This window comes from Pristiophorus japonicus, chromosome 5 (genome assembly GCF_044704955.1).
Source record: "Pristiophorus japonicus isolate sPriJap1 chromosome 5, sPriJap1.hap1, whole genome shotgun sequence".
Classification (NCBI taxonomy): Eukaryota; Metazoa; Chordata; class Chondrichthyes; family Pristiophoridae; genus Pristiophorus; species Pristiophorus japonicus.
Window position 1 is genome coordinate 210010175 of NC_091981.1, and position 27011 is coordinate 210037185.

At 46.8% G+C, this 27011-nt stretch overlaps 1 protein-coding gene across 1 annotated transcript in view; it reads left to right on the top strand.

Annotated features, from left to right (window-relative positions):
* The window catches only part of kcnh8 (potassium voltage-gated channel, subfamily H (eag-related), member 8), a 655874-nt gene that overhangs the window by 574007 nt on the left and 54856 nt on the right, over positions 1–27011 (top strand). Inside the window, exons 14-15 of the mRNA XM_070880041.1 lie at positions 23304–23410; positions 25129–25208. Of these exons, the coding sequence (XP_070736142.1) occupies positions 23304–23410; positions 25129–25208 (187 nt within the window). The remainder of the gene's footprint in view (positions 1–23303; positions 23411–25128; positions 25209–27011) is intronic.

Consider the following 27011-nt stretch of genomic DNA (forward strand, 5'->3'; position numbering starts at 1 on the left):
GACGCTTGTCACCCAAACCACCTGTGACTGGCGACGCCGATGAAGAGGCCGGACCTTCAACGCCACAAGATGTTACAGTGCATCCCCAAACAGCATCTCCATTGTCTCTCCCCCCAATACAACAGCACTCTGGCAGCCGTACTGCAAGCTATCTTGGTGCAACTTTGAGCAGGAGCAGTAGGCAAGGGAGGGTGATTTTATTTTATTTAACTCTCACAATGAAGTTTACTCAGTTTACAATGTAACAATGTTCAATAAATGTTTTCTTTTCCTTAACCATTTCTGTGTAGTGTCTCATTTGCAGAATAAGAGCGGGAATACTCAACATTGTGAGATAGAGGGGCCAGGCAACGCTCAAACGCTCAAGCAAAGCGTTCAATTATGAGCTACCAACATAAGGCTTTTGCAACGGCAAAATCTCCACGATGCCTCCCCTGTGGTGGTAGTGGTGGTCGCGGCACAGGTTCCTCACCAGGCTCCGCTTCCTCCTCCTCGCCCTTCTCCCCCCCCCCTTTCTCACGAGATGGTCCTGCAATCCCCTTTGGCAATTCCTGTCCCCTCATGGTGGCTAAGTTGTGTAGCATGCAGCACACCACAATGAACTCAGAGACATGCTGAGGGGAGTATTGCAGGCAGCCTCCAGAATGGTCCAGGCATCAGAAGCGCTGCTTGAGCACTCCAGTTGTCTGTTCGACGATGTTGCCTGTGATTGCATGATTCTCATTATAGCAATGTTCGGCTTCTGTCTGAGGGTTCCGTAGGAGGGTCATGAGCCAGGTGTTGAGGCCATAACCTTTGTCCCCCAGCATCCAGCTCTGGCCTTGTGGTTGACACTGGAACATGCATGTGATACTGCTCTCACGCAAGATGAAAGCATCATGGATGCTTCCTGGCATTGGCTACCATGATGCGCTGAGTGTGGTCGCAAATGATCTGTACGTTCATGGAGTGGAATCCCTTTCGACTTTGGAAAACCTCTGCATTTAGTAAAGGTACTCGCAGGGCGATGTGCGTACAGTCAATGGCACCCTGAATCTTGGCGAAGCCAGCAAATCATCCAAAAACTATAGCCCTCTCATTTTGGGTCTCCGTGGTCATTGGGAAGTTTATGAAGTCCATTCTGTGTGCGTACAGTGCATTAGTCACCTGGCGAATGCAGCAATGTGTACCGTGCTGCGAGATGGAGTATATGTCCCCCACTGATGCCTGAAAGGAACCAGAGGCATAGAAGGCAAATGCCACAGTCACCTTCATCTCGACGGGCTGTGCAGTCCTGTTGCCACTGTTAGGCTATAGGTCTGCCTTTATGAGCTGGTATATCGCTGTGACCACCTCTTTTTGGAATCGCAGCCTTCTAACGCACTGTGTTTCAGAGTTAGTAGGTATGAGTGATGTTCTCTGTAAACTCATGGGGAGTAAGGCCACCTCCTCATACATCTGTGACCTCTTTGATTACGTTGCAAATGATCAACAATAACCTTCTTCCAGCTTGAAGCCGTATGGCAATAGCAGCCAGGATTATTGGCTCCCGACCTGGCATGGCCCCCATCTTTTAAACTGTCCTTAAACATCCTTTATAAAACCAACTAGAAACTCACATAAACTTCACAATCAGAAGTATTCAGTAACGCAGCGTTCCTCTCCCAATCCTTTTAATTACTCATAACTGTGACTTTCTCCTCCGCTTTCAACATGGCGCCGTTAGCGCCTGGTGCATCCTGGGTCCATCTGGTTTTTCTGGGCTCATTCTCCAGCGCATGCTAAATCAAGCAAAATGTTTGAAAGTTCCGCCCAGGGCACTAGCGCAGCAATGCACAACCAATGGTCAAAACAGCGGTGGGGTGGTAAGTGTTAGCGGTGAGGGGGCACAGCCTCAAAATACGGGGGAGCCAATTTAAAACCGAGTTGAGAAGGAATTTCTTCTCCCAGAGGGTTGTGAATCTGTGGAATTCTCTGCCCAAGGAAGCAGTTGAGGCTAGCTCATTGAATGTATTCAAATCACAGATAGATAGATTTTTAACCAATAAGGGAATTAAGGGTTACGGGGAGCGGGCGGGTAAGTGGAGCTGAGTCCACGGCCAGATCAGCCATGATCTTGTTGAATGGCGGAGCAGGCTCGAGGGGCTAGATGGCCTACTCCTGTTCCTAATTCTTATATTCTTATGTTCTTATGTTCTAAAACCATTTGCAAAAGTTCCGCCCAGCGCAATATCTTGTGCGCCTCGTTTCACGCCCCCAAAATTATTTTTTCGCTCTGCCGAGGCACTAAATGGGGTGCAAATCAGCTGAAAATCCCTCCAAAGATATGGCATGAAACAGGGATAAATTCAGAAATTCACATCTTAACAACAATGGTAAGTATACCATCTGGATCAGAGATCTTATTGAAGTACTGAGCTATGACAGACCTAGCAAGAATGGCATAATGCACTGGAAGATCTTCTTTACTGATGAGACCTTTTAAATAATTCTCAATATACTCTGAGGGTATGGATGGAGCGGACAACCCACCATGGAAGCAATCACCACACAGGTCAATGCAGTCTCCAGATTTGCTGCACTTGGAGTGATGTATGGAAGATATGTAAGAAAAGTGCCATATACTGCAACATATTGGTCGGTCTGTAAATCACTTCACATTGCTATGAATGCCAATTATTTTACATTGGTAGAAATGTTTACCCAAGAACCAAAATTTAATCCATAGATCCATACAAGTGAAGGGAAAAGAAGGGATGTTACTGAACTATTACAACAGGCTGGAAATGGAAAATCTGCTTATCAGTATAGAATCCATCATAGAATGATGCAGCACCGAAGGAGGCCATTCAGCCCATTGTGTCTGTGCTGCCTGCTCTTTGGTAGAACTATCCAACTAGTTCCATTCCCTCACTCTTTCACCCATCGCACCAGTTTTTTCCCTTCAAGTATTTATTCAATTACCTTTTGAATTTCAATATTGAGTCTGCTTTCACCATCCTTTCAGGCAGTGCATTCTAATTCATAACAACTCGCTGCGTAAAAAACTGTTTCCTCATTTGGCCTCTGTTTCTTTTGCAATCATCTTAAATCTGTGTCCTCTGGTTACTGATCCTTCTGCCACTGGAAACAGATTCTCCTTATTTACTCGATCAAAACCATCCATGATTTTGATCATCTCTATCAAATCCCCTCTTAACCTTCTCTGTTCCAAGGAGAACAGCGCCAGCTTCTCAAATCTTTCCATATAACTGAAGTCCTTCATCCCTGGAAGCATTCGTGTAAATCTCAATTGCATCCTCTCCAAGCCCTTGACATCCTTCCTAAAGTGTGGTGCCAGAATGAAACAGCTGAGGCCTAATCAGTGTTTTATAAAGGTTTAGCAGAACTTCCTTGCTTTTATACTCTGTGAGGGCTAAATTCGATAAAGCCCAAAATGGGCGGGGGTATCGTGATGCGCAATCGGCCTGCGCCCATTGAAAGTAATGTAGGCAGCACGTGAAATTCATGCTGCCTGATAATTAACATGATTGAAGCACTGAGCCCAGCGCTGAACATGCTGCTGGTTGGCTCAATGCTCAGTAGGGGGCCCAATATCCTGGTAAGTCTGATCTGTGTTTAAAGGTAGCCTGCAGTGTGAAATGCAGTCTGCACTTCTTAAAGGGGAGGTCCTTTCTGAAAGAAGCAACTCAATGTTAGTGGAGCAAAGGAAAGTAAAAGGTACTTATGGATCAACAGGGCTAAGAAAGGGACCTCTGATGCAGGAGGTCGAAATAAGCAGACAGGTCCGCTACCCATAGCGGGCCAGGAGGGCCTCCAGACAGAATATAGGAAGGCAGTGGGAGCAGGTTACTAAAGCGGTCAGTGCCACCAGCTTTTCCCCCAGGATCTGGATCCAGTACCAAAAGAAGGTCAGTGAATTCATCTTCAAATATCCCTCCAACTGCTCTACTAACCTCACACACTGTTCAATGCGCCACACCCCCATCACTCACCTACCAACAAGCTCTAACAATCATGACTCATACTCATGACAATCATAGCTTCACCTCACCCTTACACACACCACTTTTGCAAGCCTCAAACCCACATCTCACACCTTGCACACAATACCAGCTATTCACCCAAGCACATTGCAGCACACTCACTGACACATTTCCCTTTCTCTTGCAGGCCAAGGTGGCAGATAACCAGCATATGCAGGAGCTAACAGGCTGGGACAGGCACGGCAGCAGAACTGACCCAGCTGGAAAAAGCAGTGCTGGATATCATTGGAGGGACCATCACTGAGGCCATGGCAATCAGCGAGGCTGAAAACTTTGATGATGACGGTATGCCCATACCTAATCCTCATTCTCACATCCCACTTACCCCTCATCCCATAATCTTTTCTCACTTACAAGCTGCTGATGGTGTAACCATGCATATCTTGCTTCCTCCCTCCACTCATAACAACCCTACCCTTGTGCCTTTCTCCTTTCAGGTACCCAAGAACTCCAACCTGCCCAGTTTGTGGAGGAAGAACAAGAGGAGGAGAGTGATAGAGAAGAAGAGACACTGACACTCGATCTGACACCCGCAGGCAACAGCTCAGAAAAGAGCACTGTACGTACTTTAGAGTGTAGTAGACAGGTGGGTTCTGCACATGGTGAGTCACCGGGCACGAGTGGCCTCCAGCCAGGACAGAGGGAAAGGTTGGCACGGGTACCAGCTTCCCAGAGGGCGAGGTCGCACACAGGTTCTGCTGCACAGGACTCAGATGAGGATTTCGATGGGGCGGCCTTCAGAAGAAGGGTGATAAAAATGAGTACTCAGATGACTGATGAACTAATTTTAAACAGTGGAAGATGCCTGTGCGTGAATTATTTTAACGTGGGGTGGCCGTTGCACACCAGCCACCACACGGGCTTGATGGAGCAAGGTCTTGGTCCAGTGTCAAGGGGATCCAAGACGACTGCAGACCAGGCTCCGCCGCATGTGCCAATACATATACACAAACTCAAAACATACTCCTACTGTCCTCCTTCCTTCCTCCTTCCCACAGGATCTCTCTCTATGTGGAATTCAGCAAGTCATCCTCGACCCCAAGGGACTGCCTATGATGATGATGATGATGATGGGCATGCACACAGATGTGCTTGATGCAATGTCAAGCTTGTCAGAGAGTCTCTTGTCACTATCAATAGCATGGAGGAGTCTGGCTACAACCTCACACAGGGCTTTGCACAGAGCTTGGAGTGATGGGCTGTGCTGGATGGTGTCTCATTCCATTGCAGCACAAGAGGAAGCAACCCAACGTCTGAGTGCTGTAGTAAAAGCCCAGATTGCTCTCATGCTGCCTCAGCTTGCTACCATGCATTCATACTCCCACCACTGTCACTCACCCAGAGCCTGTCAGCCAGCCAGCCAGCCCAAACTGCTGCCGCCCATGCCGAGGCGGTGCAGCCTACAGCCGGGCCTTCTAGACCCAGAGGTGCTCAAGGTCATCCTGCAAGATCATCTGCAGTCTCGCCCACTGAAAGTCGGCAGCCTTCCACCAGCCATGCTGCAGCCACTGGGGTAGCACTGCATAGGAGCACTAGGACAGGCAAAGGCACATGGAAGACAGGCGCTAAGGGAATGTACAAGATGATTAGTTGACTTATGTAGTTTTGGAAATAATCATTTATAAATTATGTATGAAATGTTTGTTTGTGGTGGCTTTCATTTCAGCATTGTGGCCAAGAGGACGCTGCGATGTTTCGTGACGGGGGATGATATGTTTGGGAAATGCTGATAAGAGGGGATCTGGGGTGTTATTCAGCTGAACCAGCATCTGATGATTTACTCATGGACAGTCCATCCGGAATGAAGATTTGCAGGCTTCTTCCTCCTCCTCCTCTTCCTCCTCTTGATGTGGTCGAGGAGCTTGTGGTGGCAAGGACTGCTCCCTCATGATGGGCAAGTTGTGGATGTGCTGCAGACCACCACAAATTGGGACACCCGCTCCGGCAAGTATTGGATCACTCCTCCTGAGCGGTGAAGCAGCAGAACCGATGGTCTGCTTGATGACGTTCCTCATTGCAGCATGGCTGTCATTATATGATTGCTGGCCACGAGTGGTGGGGTTGCAGAGAGGAGTCAACAGCCAGGTGCAGAGCGGAGAGCTCTTGTCTCCTAGTAGCCACCCTCGGGTTCGACGGGGTGGCTGGAAGATTGCTGGCACAGCGGACTGACGCAGGATGAAGACATTATGAAAGCTGCCAGGATATCGGGCATTCACCATCGTAATGTGCTGGGCGTGGTCACATACCAACTGCACATTAAGTGATTGGTACCCTTTGCGGTTAAGGTACATCTCCCCATTGATATGCAGCACCCGCAAAGCCACGTGTGTGCAGTTGATGGCTCCCTGCACCATGGGGAAGCCCGCTATCCTGGCAAAGCCACATGCACACTCGTCTTGCTTCTCTCTGTTTAGAGAGAAGACAATGAAGTTCCTTCTCCTGGAGTACAAAGACTCTGTGACCTTCCGGGTGCAGCAATGGATGGCAAACTGCAAGGTGTTTGCTATGGCACCTGTTCCAGCCAGGAAGGATCTTCTGGTGAAAAGATTGAGGGCCACGGTCACCTTTAGGGCCACTGGCAGGGTCGTCATCGCCCTGCTCTGAGGCTGCAGGTCTGGTTCCAAGAGGTGGCAGAGTTCTGTGACCTCCTCTTTGGTGAAGCGGAGCTGCCGAATGCACTGCTCCTGCCTTAGGTGCAGGTAAGAGAAGACCCGAGGTGTGTAAGGCCCTAGGTGTGTGAGAGCCTTCCTCCCCGTCCCTCTGTGAGCAGCTTGTATTCTTTGCTGCCTCTGCTCCATCTCCCTGTCATGCTGCAGTGCGAGGGGGACTACGACCAGAGCCCCCGTGACTGGGAGAAAGTGGTGAACTCAGATGCCTTTCAGTAGTAGCCAATGCCTTCCCAATGTCCAGCAGCACTCCCTGCACACTTTAACAATATTTGAAAGGTCTTGCAGCAGCTCAGTGTTCATACAAACTCTGCAAGAGCCAGTACAAGAGAAATAATCAACTTAGCTGCAAGTTGGATGTTTCCCTTTAAATAGCGCTGGTTTGGGCTCCCTCATGTAGCTGAACGCATGCTCAGCTGTGCGTGTGTAGGAGAGGGCATTGAATGGAGCAGCGCTGTCCAAAATGGCAGGTCGTGCATCAAGACAGCATTACACGCTGACTGACATCATGATCTGCCTACTCTGCATACTGCCGGTGCAAACACGTCCCGCCTCACTCACAGCTTCACCAAGATGGTGAACAGCAGAGGCCATGCCAGCGAGATGAAGGCCGGTTTCTTTTCAACTACCGGCGCTAAGGTGCCGAATTTAGTGGCTAGTGCCTCTGTTAATAAAGCCAAGAATTATATATACTTTTTTAACAACATTCTCAACTTGTCCTGCACCTTCTGTTTACTGCATATCCGCGTTTTGTGTCACCTGAAAATTTTGACATTACGCCCTGTGTGCTCAAGTCCAGGTGATTGCTGTTATGTCTTGAATAAAGAGTCAGACTAGGTACTGCAGGCTCAAAGTAACTGTGACCATAGTCCTTTATTACAGATCTCAGAGTGCCTCTCCAGCCTGTGAGGCCTCCTTATATACAGGCGCTCCCAAGGGATTGTGGGATCTCTTGGGACTCCAGGGGATGAGCCCTCTGGTGGTTAGACATGGTATTTACAGGTTAACATACATAACAACACTCCCCCGCAAAGTCAACAGTGTAACTATTTACAATGTGAGTCGATCTGGGGCCTTTCTTTCCCTGGTTGATCGTCTCGATGCAAATGCTGGTTTTGGTGAGTCGTTTGTGGGCCCTCGCTGGGCTGCTGCGCAGCTGGCCTTGCTGGTTGCTGGGGGTGGTGAGTCCTGCTGGGCTGCTATGGGTGATGGGTTCTGCTTCGTGGTCAACCGCTGAGTAGGTTGCCACTTGTGTATGTGTTGGAGGGTCAAAAAAGGTGGAGTCTATTGTGGGTGTTCTAGATGGTCTGTAAATCTGAGTTTGGTTTGGTCCAAATGTTTCCTGCAGGTGAGTCCATTTGAGAGTTTGATCACAAACACCCTACTCCCCTCTTTGGCCAAAGCAGTGCCAGGAAGCCACTTGGGACCTTGTCCATAGATCAGCACAAATACAGGATCATTTATCTCAATTTCGCATTACACATTTGCGTGATCATGATATGTATTCTGTTGAAGCCGTCTACTCTTTATCTGTTCGTGTAGATCAGGGTGGACTAACGAGAGCCTTGTCTTAAGTATCCTTTTCATGAGCAGTTCAGCGGGAGGGACCCCAGTGAGCGAGTGGGGTCTTGTGCAGTAACTGAGCAGGACTCGGGAGAAGTGAGTCTGCAGTGAGCCTTCAATTACCCTTTTCAAGCTCTGTTTGATTGTTTGAACTGCTCGTTCTACCTGACCGTTGGATGCTGGTTTAAACGGGACAGATGTGACATGTTTGATCCCATTGCAGGTCATGAACTCCTTGAACTTGGCACTGGTAAAGCATGGCCCATTGTCACTTACAAGGACATCAGGCAGGCCGTGCGTGGCAAACATGGTCCGTAGGCTTTCAATGGTGGCAGCGGACTTGCTTGCCGACATTATCACACATTCAATCCATTTGGAGTACGTATCTATAACCACGAAGAAAATTTTTCCCAAGAATGGGCCTGCATAGTCGACATGGACCCTGGACCACGGTTTGGAGGGCCAGGACCATAAACTTAATGGCACCTCCCTGGGTGCATTGCTTAACTGTGAACATGTATTACATTTGTGCACGCAGGAATTTAAGTCTGCATCGATCCTGGGCCAACCACACATGGGATCTGGCTATCGCTTTCATCATTACGATGCCTGGGTGGGTGCTGTGGAGATCACTGATGAAAGTGTCCCTGCCCTTTTTTGGCACCACTACCCGATTACCCCATAGGAGGCAGTCTGCCTATATAGACATTTCATCTTTGCGCCGCTGGTACGGCTTTATTTCTTCCTGCATCTTTAATGGGACACTAGACCAACTCCCGTGGAGCACACAGTTTTTTACTGAGGACAGTAAGGGGTCCTGAGTCGTTCAGGTTCTAATCTGTCGGGCGGTAACAGGTGGTTGCTCACTCTCGAATGCTTCCATTACCATAACTAAATCTGCAGGCTGTGCCATCTCCACCCCTGTGGTGGGCGATTGCAGCCTGCTGAGAGCATCGGCACAGTTTTCTGTGCCTGGCCTGTGGCGGATGGCGTAGTTGTATGCAGACAACGTGAGCGCCTATCTCTGGATGCGGGCCGATGCATTCATATTCGTATTTATCCCCTTGCTTTCAGAAAAGAGGGCTATAAGCGGCTTATGGTCAGTTTCTAATTCAAATTTGAGCCCGAACAGATATTGATGTATTTTCTTTACCCTATAAACACACGCTAACGCTTCTTTTTTGATCATACTTTAGGCCCTCTCGGCCTTAGACAGATTTCTGGATGCATTAGCAACCGGTTGCAATTTCCCAAATTCATTAGCTTGTTGCAATACGCACCCAACCCCGTACAACGACGCTTCACTTGCTAGTATCAAATGTTCACATGGATCATACAACACAAGCAACTTGTTTGAACATAACAGCTTCCTAGCTTTTTCAAAGGCATTTTCTTGGCTTATAACCCATACCCATTCATCTCTTTTACGCAGTAAAGAGTGCAGGGGTTCTAACAATGTGCTAAGATCCGGTAAGAAGTTACCAAAATAGTTCAGGAGTCCGAGAAACGACCACAGCTCCGTCACGTTCTGTGGTCTCGGTGCTTTCTTGATTGCCTCCGCCTTCGACTCGGTGTGCCTGATGCCGTCCGCCGTGATTCTTCATCCCAGGAACTCCACTTCAGGCACCAGGAAAACGCACTTCGAGCTTTTTAGCCTGAGCCCCACACGATTAAGCCGACTAAGAACCTCCTCCAGGTTCTGCTCTCGTAGGTGTCCCAACCTGTAACCAACATGTCATCCTGGAAGATCACGGTGCGCGGGACATCGACTTCAGTAAGCTTTCCATGGTCCTCTGGAATATCGCCGCAGCCGATCGAATCCCAAACGGGCATCTGTTGTAATTAAAGAGACCTTTGTGCGTGTTGATGAGGCCCTTCGATGATTCCTCCAGCTCCTGCGTCATGTAGGCCGAGGTCAAGTCTAGCTTCGTGAACGTTTTCCCTCCCGCCAGCGTCGCACATAGGTCGTCGGCCTTCGGTAGTGAGTATTGATCCTGCAGTAAGAAATGATTGACAGATTCTGACGGTGCCATCTCCCTTGAGGACTGGAACAATCGGACTGGCCCACTCATTGAATTCGATCGGTAAAATGATGCCCTCTCGTTGCAGGCTGTCTAGCTCGATCTCCACCCTCTCTCATCATGTAAGGTATCGCTCTCACCTTGTGATGGATGGGTCATGCCCCCGGAATCAAATGGATCAGCACTTTTGCTCCTTGGAATTTCGAACAGCAAGGGGAAATTGTTTAGGATCTGGGTACATGAGGTGTCGTCGACGGATAAAAGCGCTCGGACGTCATCCCAGTTCCAGCGTACCTTTCCCAGCCAGTTCCTGCCGAACATCGTGGGGCCATCGCCCGGTACCACTAACTCGAGCACCGCTCCATTGTAGGAGACCTTTATGGTAGCATTGCCGATTACGGTGATCAGTTCCTTTGTATATGTTCTCAGTTTAGTACAAAGAAACATAGAAACATCGAAAATAGGTGCAGGAGTACGCCATTCGACCCTTCAAGCCTGCACCACCAGTCAATAAGATCATGGCTGACATTAGTACCCCTTCCCTGCTTTCTCTCCATACCCCTTGATCCCTTTAGCTGTAAGGGCAATATCTCACTCCTTCTTGAATATATCCAATGAACAGGCATCAACAACTCTCTGAGGCAGAGAATTCCACAGGTTAACAACTCTTTGAGTGAAGAAGTTTCTCCTCATCTCAGTCCTAAATGGCCTACCCCTTAGCCTTAGACTGTGTCCCCTGGTTCTGGACTTCCCCAACATCGGAACATTCTTCCCGCATCTAACCTGTCCAGTCCAGTCAGTATTTTATATGTTTCTATGAGATCCCTCTCATTCTTCTAAACCCCAGTGAATACAGGCCCAGTCGATCCAGTCTCTCCTCATATGTCAGTCCTGCCATCCCGGGATTCAATCTGGTGAACCTTCGCTGCACTCCCTCAATAGCAAGAACGTCCTTCCTCAGATTAGGAGACCAAAACTGAACACAATATTCCAGATGAGGCCTCACCAAGGCCCTGTAAACTGCAGTAAGACCTCCCTGCTCCTATACTCAAAGCTCCTAGCTATGAAGGTCAACATGCCATTTGCCTTCTTCACCGCCTGCTGTACCTGCATGCCAACTTTCGACGACTGATGTACCATGACACCCAGATCTCGTTGCACCTCCCCTTTTCCTAATCTGCCGCCATTCGGATAATATTCTGCATTCGTGTTTTTGCCACCAAAGTGGATAACCTCACATTTATCCACATTATAGTACATCTGCCATGCATTTTCCCACTCATCTAACCTGTCCAAGTCACCCTGCAGCCTCTTAGCATCCTCCTCGCAGCTCACACCGCCACCCAGCTTAGTGTCATCTGCAAACTTGGAGATATTACACTCAATTCCTTCATCTAAATCATTAATATATATTGTAAATAGCTGGGGTCCCAGCACTGAGCCCTGCGTCACCCCACTAGTCACTGCCTGCCATTCTGAAAAGGACCCATTTATCCGACTCTCTTCTTCCTGTCTGCCAACCAGTTCTCTATCCATGTCTATACATTACCCCCAATACCATGTGCTTTAATTTTACATACCAATCTCTTGTGTGGGACCTTGTCAAAAGCCTTTTGAAAGTCCAAATACACCACATCCACTGGTTCTCCCTTGTCCACTCTACTAGTTACATCCTCAAAAAATTCTAGAAGATTTGTCAAGCATGATTTCCCTTTCATAAATCCATGCTGACTTCGACCAATCCTGTCACTGCTTTCCAAATGCGCTGTTATTTGATCTTTAATAATTGATTCCAACATTTTCCCCACCACTGATGTCAGGCTAACTGGTCTATAATTCCACGTTTTCTCTCTCCCTCCTTTCTTAAAAAGCAGTGTTACATTAGCAACCCTCCAGTCCATAGGAACTGATCCAAAGTTGATAGACTGGTGGAAAATGATCACCAATGCACCCACTTTTTCTAGGGCCACTTCCTTAAGTACTCTGGGATGCAGACTATCAGGCCCTGGGGATTTATCGGCCTTCAATCCCATCAATTTCCCTAACACAATTTCCTGACTAATAAGGATTTCCTTCAGTTCCTCCTTCTCCCTAGACCCTCTGTCCCCTAGTATTTCCGGAAGGTTATTTGTGTCTTCCTTAGTGAAGACAGAACCAAAGTATTTATTCAATTGGTCTGCCATTTCGTTGTTCCCCATTATAAATTCACCTGATTGAGACTGCAAGGGGCCTACGTTTGTCTTCACTAATCTTTTTCTCTTCACATATCTATAGAAGTTTTTGCAGTCAGTTTTTATGTTCCCAGCAAGCTTTCTCTCATACTCTATTTTCCCCCTCCTAATTGGACCCTTTGTCCTCCTCTGCTGAATTCTAAATTTCTCCCTTCCTCAGGTTTGCTGCTTTTTATGGCCAATTTATATGCCTCTTCCTTGGATTTTACACTATCCTTAATTTCCCTTGTTAGCCACGGTTGAGCCACCATCCCCGTTTTATTTTTACTCCAGACCGGGATGTACAATTGTTCAACTTCATCCATGCGATCCCTAAATGTTTGCCATTGCCTATCCACCGTCAACCCTTTAAGTATCATTCACCAGTCTATTCTAGCCAATTCATGTCTCATACCATCGAAGTCACCTTTCCCTAAGTTCAGGACCCTAATCTCTGAAATAACTGTGTCATTCTTCATCTTAATAAAGAATTCTACCATATTATGGTACGAATGGGATTCAGGACTGGCCTTGAGGCCTTGCTGCACCACAACTTATCGCAAGACTTTTTGCTCATTATGGACTGGCTTGCGCCCGTGTCCAGCTCCATGGACACTGGGAGTCCATTTAATTCAACCTTCAGCATTTTGGGGGACACTTTGTGGTAAATGTGTGCACCCCATATACCTCTGCCTCCTCGGTCTGAGGCTCTGGTTCGTCATGATCCACCGTGGATCTATCCTCTGCAGCGTGGTGGTTTGCAGGATTAGCGGGGTTTGCAGCTCTCCTGCACATATGTTGGAGGTGTCCCATTGTTCCACATCCCTTGCAAATGTATCCTTTGAAGCAGCATGAAGGGAAACGATGATCACCCCCGCAGCGCCAACAAGGTGTTAATGGCCTTGTATTCACCACCCTCGATGGTGGACTCAGTCATCTGTGGACGTGCAGCTGCAGGCGTGTAAGTCCTGCCTTGTACATTTCGATTTGAAAACAACGTTACTTTGTTCACAGTACTTGCAGCAGCACTTGTGTGCTGGGAAATTTGTTTAGTATTGTCACTGGTGGCGATAAATGCCTGGGCTATCGCTATGGCTTTACTCAAGGTTTGGGCCTCTACAGTCAAAAGTTTGCGAAGTGTTACTTCATGGCCAATGCCAAGTACAAAGAAGTCCCTGAGCATGTGCTCCAAGTGTCCTTCAAATTCACAATGCCCAGCAAGGCACCTTAGCTCGGCAACGTAGCTCACACTTCCTGGCCTTCAGACCTCTTGTACGTGTAGAACCGATACCTCGCCATCAGAACGCTTTCCTTCGGGTTTAGATGCTCCCGGACCAGTGTGCACAACTCATCGTATGACTTGTCTGTGGGTTTTGTTGGAGCGAGCAGATTTTTCATGAGGCCATACGTTGGTGCCCCGCAAACGGTGAGGAGGATCGCCCTTCATTTGGCAGCGTTCACTTCTCCTTCCAGCTCGTTGGCCACGAAGTATTGGTCGAGTCGCCCCACGAAGGTTTCCCAATCATCTCCCTCTGAAAATTTCTCCAGGATATGGTTCTCTGCATTGTTGCATTGGGGTTTGTCATTTTTATCTCGTCGCCAGTTATTATGTCTTGAATAAAGAGTTAGACTAGATACTGCAAGCTCAAAGTAAGGTGTGACCGTAGTACTTTGTTACAGATCTCAGTACCTCTCCAGCCTGTGAGGCCTCCTTATATACAGATGTTCCCAAGGGATTGTGGGATCCCTTGGGACTCCAGAGGATAAACCCTCTGGTGGTTAGACATGGTATTTACAGGTTTACATACATAACAATTACTATATGTCAAAAAGTATCTGAGAAATAGTGTTTATTATCCTTATGAGCATGATAGAACTCATAAATCACTGTTTTTCCTCTTCAGCTAGCAAGGTATTTTATATGTTATTTGGATAGGAGTGAGACCTCTAAGTTTACCTTCTACAACGTCAAACCTCTGTTGTTGCTCTCATCCAAAATATCTAGCTTCACAGATTTGATCCTATACTCATGCTGCAGAGTTCACGGAAATACTCGTCCTTTAAGCAATATCTCATGCTCTGCTGGACAATGGAACTTTACTGGTTCTCTCGGGTGCTTTTACGCCAGCTTTATTTGGGAGAATATAGCACAATGTGGGAATAAAGTAAATCATGAGTAAAATTGTGCATTCTGTGTTAATAACAAATAGTTAATAAGCAAAAAATAAGTTAACATTATTCATTAACATGCATTAGAAATATTTGGGGTGAATTTGGTATTTGGCAGCAGATGATATTATTTTGGTAGCCCATTTTACACCCCGCCAATGGAAAGTAAAATTGGGCAGGGTGTAACAGGGGCCACCAAATCACCATTGCTCATTTTGTGCTACTACTGAAGACTAATTGCAACCCAAGAAGCCAGTTTAGTACCAAGGGTAAAAGTTAATGGGGTCGAAATTGCCCCCTTTTTAAAGGCCCATTACCGCCCGGTAACAGGGCGGTTAGACCTTACCGACTGGGGGCAGGCGGAGAGTGCGACCTATCCACAATTGCCCCCGAGCTGGGGGCAGTGGAAGGTTTCCACCACGCCCCAACTTTCTGACCCACCTGGCGTTTCGACCCCTTGTTGGTCGCACGCCGACCCCTTACCGCCCAGTAGCGACCCCTTTTCCATCCTGCGGGGGAAATTACCCAGCTGGAGCGCAGCCACCGTCAGTTGGTGCCACTGACAGCTTCATAAGATGGGAAGCAGCCAGTGGCTGGGCGGTGCAGCCACCCTTAAAGAGAGAGCGCACTGCCACGGTCGCCATTTTCTTTTAATTGTCGGCAGACTCTGCAGTCGGCTGACAATGGCGGCTGCGGGTTCGGCTGGGCTGCCAACAGGCAACCCGGCAACCCCTCTTGGGTGCCGGGCCGCTGGCCTGACTGAACCCTTCCCTTGTGGCCCAGTGGACTCCACGGAGACTTCACTCAGCATCGCATCGTCCCTCCCCTGTATCTGAAGGGGAGGGACATTGCTACGCATCAGCGTGACAAGGCATGTCTGCTTTGCACGGATGTGCTCAGCGCAACACTAAATGACACCGCCCGCCTTCCGACCTGCTCCTGACTCTCTTCCGCCCCACTCCCGCTTCCAACAGCACCCGAGAGCGCTAGCAGACTTGAGAGAAAATAACGTCACCAATATCTCTTTATTCTCTGCCTCATCTGTACAGACACTAAATTTTCATCTAATTCAAATTATCCGCCCCAACGGGGTGGGGAGCACTTTCCAGCCCAATGTCCACTCAGTTAAATTAAAAGTTCTAAAATGTACTATTCCAAGCACACAATTTGTAAAAGTGCTAGCTGTAATGTACATAGAATTAATGAGAATTTACAGCATGGAACCAGACTATTTGGCCTAACATGTCTATACCGTATATATGCTCCACACGAGCCTCCTCGCACCTTACTTTCTCACCCTATCAACAAATCCTGCTGTTCCTTTATCTCATGTACTTATCGAGCTTCTTTAATGCAGCTTTTGCTATTCGCCTCAACCATTCCATATGCTAGCGAGTTCAACATTCTCACCACTATCTGAGTAAAGAAGTTTCTCCTGAATTCCTTATTTGATTTACTAGTATCTTATATTTATGGCCCCTAGTTTTGAACTCCCCACAAGTGGGAACTTCTTCTCTATGTCTATCCTATCAAATCCCTTCATAATTTTAAAGACCTCTATCAGGTCATGCCTCAGCCTTCTCTTTTCTAGAGAAAAGGACCCCAGCTAGATAATTGCACAAACCAAATTAAATCCATAAGACAACTAGCCATTATTAGGATGGAATTGGGGTTGAGAGGGAAGAGTCACATACATTGTCATAAGCAGCTCAGCCAAAGACCAGAGGAGTGGCTGCTGGAGGAATGGAAACATAACATTTGCTGCTTCTTGCCAATACAGCTATTTAGAAGCGCTAGTAGTAGATTTAGAGAATTTACAAGCAGAGATAAAGTTAGAACATTGCCTCTGGTGGCTATTTCTAACAAACGCATAAACATGTTCTTTTAAAATGCTTTATATTTCTGCTAGAAATGGTGAATATAGGAAATCTTCTCACAAAATTGATTCGGGATACCACAAACAGATCAGTATGTCAGGTTTGTTCAGCAGAATTTCTCGAGGGGACAGCCGAATGATGGAACTAATTGAACCAGATCTAATAGGAGGCAAGTTGCAGTACGAACCTTTCCATGCCAGAGAGATTAGCATCAGGTATGTCAAAATGCAGATGGAAGGAAGACAAGAGTGAAAGCAGTAATTGGACTAGGGAATGACAGCAAAGAGTTCATAAAAGACATTACAATTGTTGGAATTATAGTGCTAAACAAACAGAACTAGTTTACAGAGTGTGAATTGTTTCAGGGTAACAGAATCACGTAGGTGACTGCTGGCCTAAATATGGAAGCAGTAGGTTAATTGGGAGAATGAGTGGTCATGGGCCTCAGGTAAGTATCTTCTTTTGGTTTCCACTCTTTGGGCTAGAACCTCCACTTTTGTGGTTATCGTCCAAAAATGGGCGATATTTCCGGTGTGGGCGATAAAAAAGGGTTTTCAGATCACCGGCTTCTCGCACATTCGCAAACCACCTAGTCTCCACTTTTGAAAATGGGCGTTATTGCGAGCGATATAAAATGGGCGGTAGGGTTAAATTTTTTTTAACTTCTGCCGTAAAGTGTGGCCATCCTTAGCAATGGCATGGCAGCGCTCAATTTCCACGATTCAGGAGGTCAAGGGTCATCATGACATGCACAGAAGAGGAGACAGTGAGAGAGGGAGCTCAGAGGGACTGAAGGCGTGGCTGGATGTGTTGTGGCTGCTTTGGGAGGAAGGAAGGAGACTTTAGAGCTTCACAGCAAGTAGACAAACAAAAAGTAGCTGTTACCAGCCACATTTTTGACCGAATTTGGCCTATAAGGGAGGGAGAGGAGGAGGCATCACAGCACGCTGGGGAGACTGACGCTGGGGAGAGGAGCATATTGGAGGCCGCAAAAGAGCCAGGAGGTTCTCAGATGAGGCAAATGCCTCCCTCTGCAGGAGGTCGAGTTACGCTGGGGTGATTTGACACAGGGAGAGCGTGGGAAGCCCACCCCAAAGACCTACCAGGGGATATGGACCGAGATAGCAGAAGTGATCTCGTCGGTGACCAACGAGGTGCGTGAGGGTAACCAATGCCGTAAACGATGGAGTGTCCTTGTGGGATCCGCAAGAGTAAGTATTACATTGATTTACATGTACTTATGTATTTATATAATTTGATTTGTAACAGTGATGAGTGGCTATCAGCAGATGTGAAGTCTTGCACTTTTACCGGGAATGTTTTACTCAAAGCCTGCAGTCATGGTGTACGTCTTTAGGTAAAGAATGATAATAATTATGATTACATCTGTCGGTTATGTGTTGTATCAGTGTCTGTGACAGTACCTAGCAATGATATCATGCAATGATCTCATGCCATGTCGTCCTGTCACCTTTTACAGAAGAAGCTATCGACAATGAGGTCCATGCAGAGGCGAACAGGGCAAGGGGACCACTAGTCCCCAGCGACATCACTGACATGGAGGAGTGTGTGCTCGCACTCGTGGGGAACCATCTCCGGACAGCCACAGACGCATGTGCAGACCCTGAAGTGATGCCACATGAGTAAAGTTCACACCATTGCATCATGTAAAGTCAATAGATGCCACACCCACTCATATCCGAACAATCATATATGATAAATGATTTCTAAAAGTGTCACAGAAATAATGTCGGCCTAATGACAATCATTGAAATGCACAATATGTTGATGGTCATGAAATGTGATGTCTCTAATGATTTTGATAGCGGTGGTGCTTTTGTCGTGCATATGCTGTGTGTAGCGCTGGACTAACCTTGTCACCCGAGCACCTCCTTCTCCCATAATAACCTCATTTGTGTTTTTCAGCTCAGCCAGCAGCGCAGCCCCAGGCAAGACCACAGAGGCCGGAAGGTGGGGCCATGGGGCAGGAGTTGGCAGACGATCCTACTACATCTGGTGCTGAGGAGCTCTGATTCTCTCCCGTCAATCCGCTGGGTCTGTTCTCCACGGATGAGAGCGCAGACTTCGAAGAACCTGCATCACTACGCTCCAGAAGCCATTCCACCCCAAGGCCATCTAGTGGTCCTCCGGTCATTCCCGCCTCCACTCTGGAGGTACCGGCCCCAATCACCTCTCCACAGGGCACCCCATTTGTCCCCAGGACGGCGCCGACCCCGCGTTGGCCTCGTGGACATGACAGGTCTGTTCCACGAGCACGACATGACAGCGGAGAGATGGTACAGTTGTCCAGGAGGACTGTAAACATTGGTGACCAGCTCATCGAAGCATTGGGGGGCATATCCCGACAGCTGGCCACCATACCGAGTATATTCCGCGCATAGCGGAATCCCTGGATGCGATAGCCAGGAACATTGCTGCCACATGCCTCCTAGTGGTCCCAGAGCGCGGCACTCCACCCCTAGATTCCGCTCCACCACTGCAAACGGCAGATGAGAGAAAGGACCAAGATCCTGCTTCTGCATCAGAGAATGTTGCCCCCTCGGCACCCCCCGCTCCCGTACCCGTCCAATCACCGCCTCTGCTTTCATCCCCCCCAATGAGGCACTGCCTGAGGAGCTCCTCAGCCAGGTACCGTGGAGCAAGGAGGGGAAGGGGTAGAGGTGGGGAAAAGAAGGGGGGGGGAAGGAAAGTGAGGTGCATGTGCACAGGTGATGTCTGTGTTATATCTCCATCTGGGTGTATGCAGTTGTTGCAATGTATGGGGGCTGGGGACCACGCTGCTGCTTTGCCTTTGTATTCTGTGTTGCTGGACATGTTGACCATGTGATTTATGTCAATGGTAGAAAAAGTGGGGTGTAGGCGGGGTTTGGGTGTTATTGGCTGTAATACTTATGATTTCAGACCAATCTTGGTAATAAATTTTTGTTATTGAACATAACCTCATTGCGCATTGTCTCAGATAGCTGGACCATTACACACTGGTGATTCCTTACCATGAAAGGGTTAAATACAACTGAACATCAATCAATGTAAACTTTAACTGGCACCAAGGTGATGGGCACCATTGATGTCTGAGCTGCACACACAGCAGTGTGTCAGGGTTGTCACTCACATCAGCGCTCTTTCAGTTCCTCATGTAAGAGTGGATTTAACAAATGCCAGCCACACTGCTGGCGTTCGTTCCGGTTAGTTTCACTTTTTGTGGGCGGTTCATTGAACAAGCGATATTGTGGCTGATATGTGTGCGAGATGGTGAAATTGCCAATGGGCGATTTCCATGTCTGCTAGTCTGGGTAACTATGCTCTTTACAACAAAAAACAGTGGCCGGGCGTTAATATTGAATCTCGGCGTTAATTCCGTGCGGAAAGTAACACTGGGCAATATTATGGCCGTTGATTTAGCCCATTCTGCTGATTCCGGCCCAAAAAAGTGAGTGGGTGGTCATATTTTTTCCCAGCGTTAAGCACATGGGGAAAGTAATGTTGCCGATAAGTTTCCTAAAAATGCCCACCAGTTTCCACTTTGTGCCAAAATGGGCGATATATGGGCGTTATACGCCATTTCAGCGGTAAAATAGGCGTTAAGTGGGCGTTAAGCATGCAAAAAAAGTCAAGGTTCTAGCCCTTTGTCTCCTTACTTCACCTTCGCAGACAAGCCAACAAAGCAGCATAACATACTACAATGTCTTGCCATATAAACTCTGCACCAAGGGATGCTTTACTGATAGAATTCTAAAATTTGTTCTTATGCTCCCAAGAGCAAGTGGTGGCAGAGCATAATAATGACGTCTCAATGAAGCACCTCACAGCAGCCACTCCTACAGGGGCAAGCATCAGCACAGATATATCCACTCTGCAGTGTCAGTTAATGAATTGCAGGAGGGAGCAGTTGGTGAAGCACCGCACAGGAATTAGAGCTAGTGCAGGTGGGGGTACTGGCTGCACTTAAAGTACATAAGTTACCAGAACCAGATGGGATGCATCCTAGGATGTTGAGGGAAGTAAAGATGGAAATTGTGAAGATACTAACCATAATTTTCCAATCCTCCTTGGATACGGGACTGGTGCCAGAGGACTGGAGAATTGCAAATGTTCCACCCTTGTTCAAAAAAGGGTGTAATAAGCCCAGGAACTGCAGGCCAGTCAGTTTAAGTTCAGTAGTGGGGCAGATTTTAGAAACTATAATCCTGGACAAAATTAACAGTCATTTGGACAAGTGTGGATTAATTAAGGAAAGTCAGCATGGATTTGTTAAAGGCAAATCATGTTTAACTAACTTGATTGAGTTTTTTGATGAGGTAACAGAGCAGGTTGATGAGGGCAATACTGCTGATGTGGTGTACAGAGACTTCCAAAAAGGCTTTTGATAAAGTGCTGCATAAAAGGCTTGCCCGCAAAGTTGAAGCCCATGGAATAAAAGGGATAGTGGCAACATGGATACGAAATTGGCTAAGTGACAGGAAACAGTAATAAGTGCGAAGTGATACATTTTGGTAGGAAGAATGAGGAGAGGCAATATAAACTAAAGGGTACAATTCTAAAGGGGTGCGTGAACAAAGAGACCTGGGGAATATGTGCAGGGCAGGTTGAGAAAGCGGTTAAAAATGAATATGGGAGTCTAGGCTTCATAAATAGAGGCATAGAATACAAAAGCAAGGACGTTATGATCAACCTTTATAAAACACTGGTTTTATAACTGGAGTATTGTGTCCAATTCTGGGCACAGCACTTTAGGAAGGATGTGAAGGCCTTATAGAGGGTGCAGAAAAGATTTACAAAAATGGTTCCAGGGATGAGGGACTTCAGTTACCTGGATAATCTGGAGAAGCCGGGGTTGTACTCCTTAGAGCAGAGAAGGTTGAGAGGAGATATGATAAAGGTGTTCAAAATCATGAAGGGTCTGGACAGAGTAGATAGAGAGAAACTGTTCCCATTGACGGAAGTGTCTAGAACCAGAGGACACAGATTTAAGGTGATCGGCAGAAGAATCAAAGGCGACATGAGGAAAATCTTTTTTACGCAGCGACTGGTTAGGATCTGGAATGCACGGCCTGAAAGGGTGGTGGAGGCAGACTCAATCGTGGCTTTCAAAAGGGAATTGGATACGTTCCTGAAGGAAAACAATTGCAGGGGGGAAAAAAAACGGGGAAAGGGCGGGGGAGTGAGACTAGCTGAGGTGCTCTTGCAGAGAGCCGGCACGAGCTCGACAGGCCGAATCGCCTCCTTCTGTGCTGTAACCATTCTATGATTCTAGGTCAAGGAGAAAAAGCTGCTGGTTGCACCAGCTCGAGGGCTCCTCCGGCTGCTCTGCTCCAGGATTTTGAACTTCTCAAGGCTTGCCTACAAATGGAACTTAATAGGTCATGCAATAATCTGAGTGTGTGCCATGTAGCATGTCCATGGACAGATATGGAGAAGTCCACAGACTATATATATGCAGTGCTGCATGACTAACTGGTTAAGCTGCAGATCACCGTGGAGAATATGCTCACTCCACAGCCCTCTGCAAAGGCTGAGGTCATAACCTCTGCCTGAAGAATGACCTTGGCTCATTGGTAGCATTCTCCTCTGTCAGAAGATTCTGGGTTCAGGCACTACTCACAGGATTTGAGCACATGATCCAGGCTGAAACTACAGTACAATACTGAGTGAGTCCCCCGCCCCCCCCCCACCATTGCTCCCTTGGCCAACATCACTAAAATAGATTAGCTGATTATCCATCTCATTGCTGTTTTTCGGATCATACTGTGTCCAAATTAGCTGCTGCGTTTCCCTTCAAAACAACATTTCCAATGTAATTAATTGCCTGTAAAGCACGTTGGCACATCCTGAGGTTGTGTTAAATGCTATATAAATGCAAGTTCTGTTCTTTCTGTAGGTTCCTGAATGAATATTATGACTAGATTTTAGATTGGGCTCCAATTTCAGCAGTCTGTTCTCAATACATTCAAAATGTTGGGGATCCAGATAATGTAGGACTTCAACAACCTCTTTGCTGCCCAGTGGTCTGTAGTCACAGAGATCTCTGAACATGCTGAAGGAGTGCGTAGGAGTACAGAATGGCAGGAGGTGGCACAGATAATGCAGGGTGCCTGTCAGGGTGAATCCACATCTGTATCACCCAGCTGCTCATTAAAATAACTGCAAATGTATCACCGAGCATACAGGCCCAGGTAAACATTGCATTAATAGCCATAGGTCTATCTACTGCCCCAGCACAATGAGATACAGGGCCACCTCCAACCCTAGAGGTCGACACTGACACCCAACCTTACTTCCTTCTTCCACTAGGGGAACACTTAGAAGGAGGACACAGTTCAGAAGTACAAACCACACACTATACACTTTCACCAGGGCAAAACATTCAACACAACCCCACCACTAACTGTAAAGGTTAATAAATGTTGGAATGATTGATTTTGTAATATAGATAATACTGAGCATTGTGGCCTAATGCAGTGGGGCTGTGGGTGTCGAACAATGCATTAGCAGCCCCTGAAGTAGGATCTGGCTTTCACTAGAAACATCAATGACAATTTGAAGTAATTGGTTTTCTTGGTTAATTCAAGCAGATAAATATTGATGCAGCTTAGCATCACTTAGCCTAAGTGAGAAGTAACGGTTAATGTAAATCATTGCAGTGATGTGCAACCACTGGAGCTACATCTTTAAGTACCACTTTTCACACAGGAAATGGATCATTCAAATTTGGCACTGTATATTTATACAACTGAGTATTTCATTCTTGTAGAATTGTTGATGGCATTGAAGACGAGAAAAGTTCAATAGGGAACCAAAGGTTTGAGTTCTGCACTGAAAACATGGGACAAGAATCATTCAGACTTTCGACTGCAAAAGGTAATTATGTTCATACGTGAACCAATAGAAAGGTATTCCTCAGTTATATCTGTATATTATTAACATTTTTGCCTATGGTGTGTACTTACTCCCCATTACTCCTGTAACATTTTTAATGCCAACCCACCATTTATAATAGAAATGGACTAAGTAAAATTTATAGTGAAGAAACCCTGCCTAAACATGTCAAAATGTTACAATAGGAAAGCCCTATTTAAACATTTCACCGTCACAATTTATTGATGAACTTACTAAATTATTCAAAATCTTCATTTGAAAAAAATGTCTGCCTTTTTTCTCAGTAATTAAAATTTCCACAATCAAAAGAAAAATGGGGCGGGGCATTCACTGGGATACCACAGTGTTTACTTCCACCAAATTTAAAAGTTAACCCCTATATTTTAGCGATTTGACTCATTGTCAGCTGAGAAGTTTTTTTTCATGTTTTATTTTGCTAATTTTCTCTGTCGGTTTTCTTCCCTTCTCTCCTGTGCTCTGTGCTGGTCCCACAGACACTGGGCACACTATGATATGCCTTGCACAAGTGACATTACTCATCTGTGAGCCTCTATAGTGAGTATTGTCAGGTTTTTGAGTGCAGAACACCCTGATCCTATTCTCACCTGAGATCCACACGTGTGCACAATCATTGGGTGATTGACGCACTCCTGACCACAGGCATGATTCAGGAAAGATCCCCACTATTACTTACAAAGAGGAGCAGGTAAGCCCTTGAAGCTGCTGTGAGTGGTACATCATCAGAGCCTATCAAATGTATTCCATTAAGCTGAGCCAGGCTCAGGATTTGCTATTTGCCGGGCTCAGGATGAGTTTTGGAGGGCAACTGGAAGTTCCACCCTCCTGCCACATATCTGGCAGTGCTGCTGCCAGGGAGGACAATCCCAGTCAGTGTACCTACTTTTGATGAAAAAAATAAACATCAGATTAGTCTTTCAGCTGCAAAATGGGAAATGTTAACTGGGAGTGTGATTCGGGTGAGTGAGGGTGAGGAAAGTGTCAAACACACCCAATATTGGCAGTGTGAGTCCCAAGCAATTTTAATTGCCGGGTCTCATCTGCTTGCTGCCAGTCAGTTGCCTGTCTGAAATGGGTGGAAATCTGCAGGCAGGAACAGAGGTTTTGGCAGCTGTAGGCCACCGGCACCAGTAGAAGGCTCGCCGGTAGGAAGGTATGTCACAGGGAGGATGCTTCGGGAGGGAACGGGGTTGGGGGAAGTGCAGGGCAAGAGAAATGCAAAATTACCATTTGGGAGCCGGAGGAGCACCACAAGAAAAGCATAAAAATCTACGGTAACTGGGCTCTTCTGATCCCCGATCCCTTCCTGCTACAGTAGCTCTCCCACTTAAGTAAGAGTTAAAATTGCAATTACGGCCCAAATAAATCATCAGACCCGATCTGCATATTTAAAGAGAGAAACCACCAGCTTGAGCAGGTTAAAATCAGGATCGGTGTGAAGCAGGTGGCATATTGGCGGGTATGTAGCCCGGGCATTTTAACTACCTACTCACCCAGTTTCTGCCCAGTGGGTAGGGATAAAATCCCACCCCATTTATTTTAAATCTCCAGATCAAGTTATTTAAAAAGTGCTGGTATTTTCAAGTAATTCAAATTGCTGCTGTAAATATAATCGTCAGTGCACAGTGTCACTGGATTGGAGAACAGCAGAGGGTTGATAAATTATTGTCTGATGTTTACAGACTTTGATCAAGTTACTCCTGCCATGCTGGCTGCTAAAGCTGAAGAGACAAAGCAGCAGGTCAAAAGGCTAAATGATGAGGTACGTATAATTATTGTTATTTTAAACTGTAAAACAAAAAAAAACATACTTCAGCATGAAAAACCAAAACAAAATCCTCATAAGCAGGATTACATAGCATCATATTTGTAAATATTTATGTATTGCAGAACAACAGATCGCTCTTATGAATTTATAAAATATTATTCTGCCTGCACATACATATACATATATATGATCAATCATTTTTCTTTATTCAAGATATTTGATATGTGTGGAAACGAATGTTTAAGAATGTCCAAGGCAAGCACTGCGAAGCCAAAACAGGGACAATTCTTATATGCCCAATATGGGGGGCATGTTCTGTCCCCAGAGGAACATGTTACTTAACTGAGTCTGGAAAGCTGAAGGACGGGTTGGCAATAGTCAAGTGTTAGGGGCCCCCATGAGTGTGCCAGGTAACTGCTGATGTTGAACCAGCTAAAATTCAGCAATACATTATTTTCCATATATGTTATTGCTTTTTGTGAAATCAATTAAGTAACAAACACCCTGGAATTGTCATGGGGTTCTGTTCCTCTCCTACAGAAACCCGAGAGAAATGGCGTAAGTGGGGGTAGGGTTTTCACCGATTTTCATCCAAAGTTATGGCCGGAGATCAGGAAAACTCTGTGGAAATTCTAATGTATTCAATCATTGTTTTCATTGTTACTTTGTAAGAGAAAAATACAACTCACATGTCATAGTAACAGGAAAAGAAAATGTTTTCCTAATCAGGCTAATCTCCTATATATTCCAGCATATCCCTGTCTATCACATCTCTCCCGAGACCATTGGGGGGAGAAATTGCCCCCCGCCCGAAGCGGGGCACTCCCACCTCGTTTCGGTGGTTTTTACTGCAGCTGCGGTTCAGGTCGCCTCTTGAGCGACATTCGGCTCTTTGATTTTTTTTGTTTTGATCCGGAAGTCGGTCATAATGGGGGCGGTGACTACACCTGAGGGGCAAAGACGCGGTGGTGACAGCAACTGAGGGGCAAAGACGCGATGGTGACAGCAACTGAGGGGCAAAGACGCGATGGTGACAGCAACTGAGGGGCAAAGACGCGATGGTGACAGCAACTGAGGGGCAAAGACGCGGTGGTGACAGCAACTGAGGGGCGGAAGTTGGGTGCGGAGCAGAGTCACTCCCGCTGCGATGGCGTTCACTGTGCTATTATACATATTATGCCAAAATGATGGTGTGCTAAAGCCTCAGAGATAATGGCCCCAATTTTAATTCTGTGACGCACTGGAGGTGGGGGGGTTCCAATTGCACACGGGATACCCGGAGGTAAGTGCAGTGCGTTTGTCAGTGACTTTTTAACTTGGCCACCTCATTATCATTTTACTTCTGGGTTTCTCATCCAATCAGCGGCAGCAGGCATGATGTGAACCCGCATGACATGATCTCAACTCCAGTATTTAAAGGGAGGATCCAAACATGCAAGGTGAAGGAGCTGGAGTTGGGAGGAAGAGAAAAGCAAGTGCCAGAATGGAGTCCAGATGTGCAAAGGCTGCACCCCGTTTCAGTGCTGCCTCCCTGGATGTGCTGTGAGGGGCTGTGAGGAGTAGGGGGGAGATACACTTTCCTAGCTATGTGAGGAAGAAGCCTGCAGCGGAGACCAAGAAGGCATGGTTGAAGGTAGCAGAGGAGGTCAGCAGCAGAAACATGGTGCCATGCTCCTGTGCAGAAGGTGCTTTAATGACCTAAGCAGATCAGGAAAGGTGAGTACAGTGGCATATTCACCTACATCCTGCTGTGCGCATGACCCCACCCCTCTGCCTTTCCAAGCGTACTCCATCACA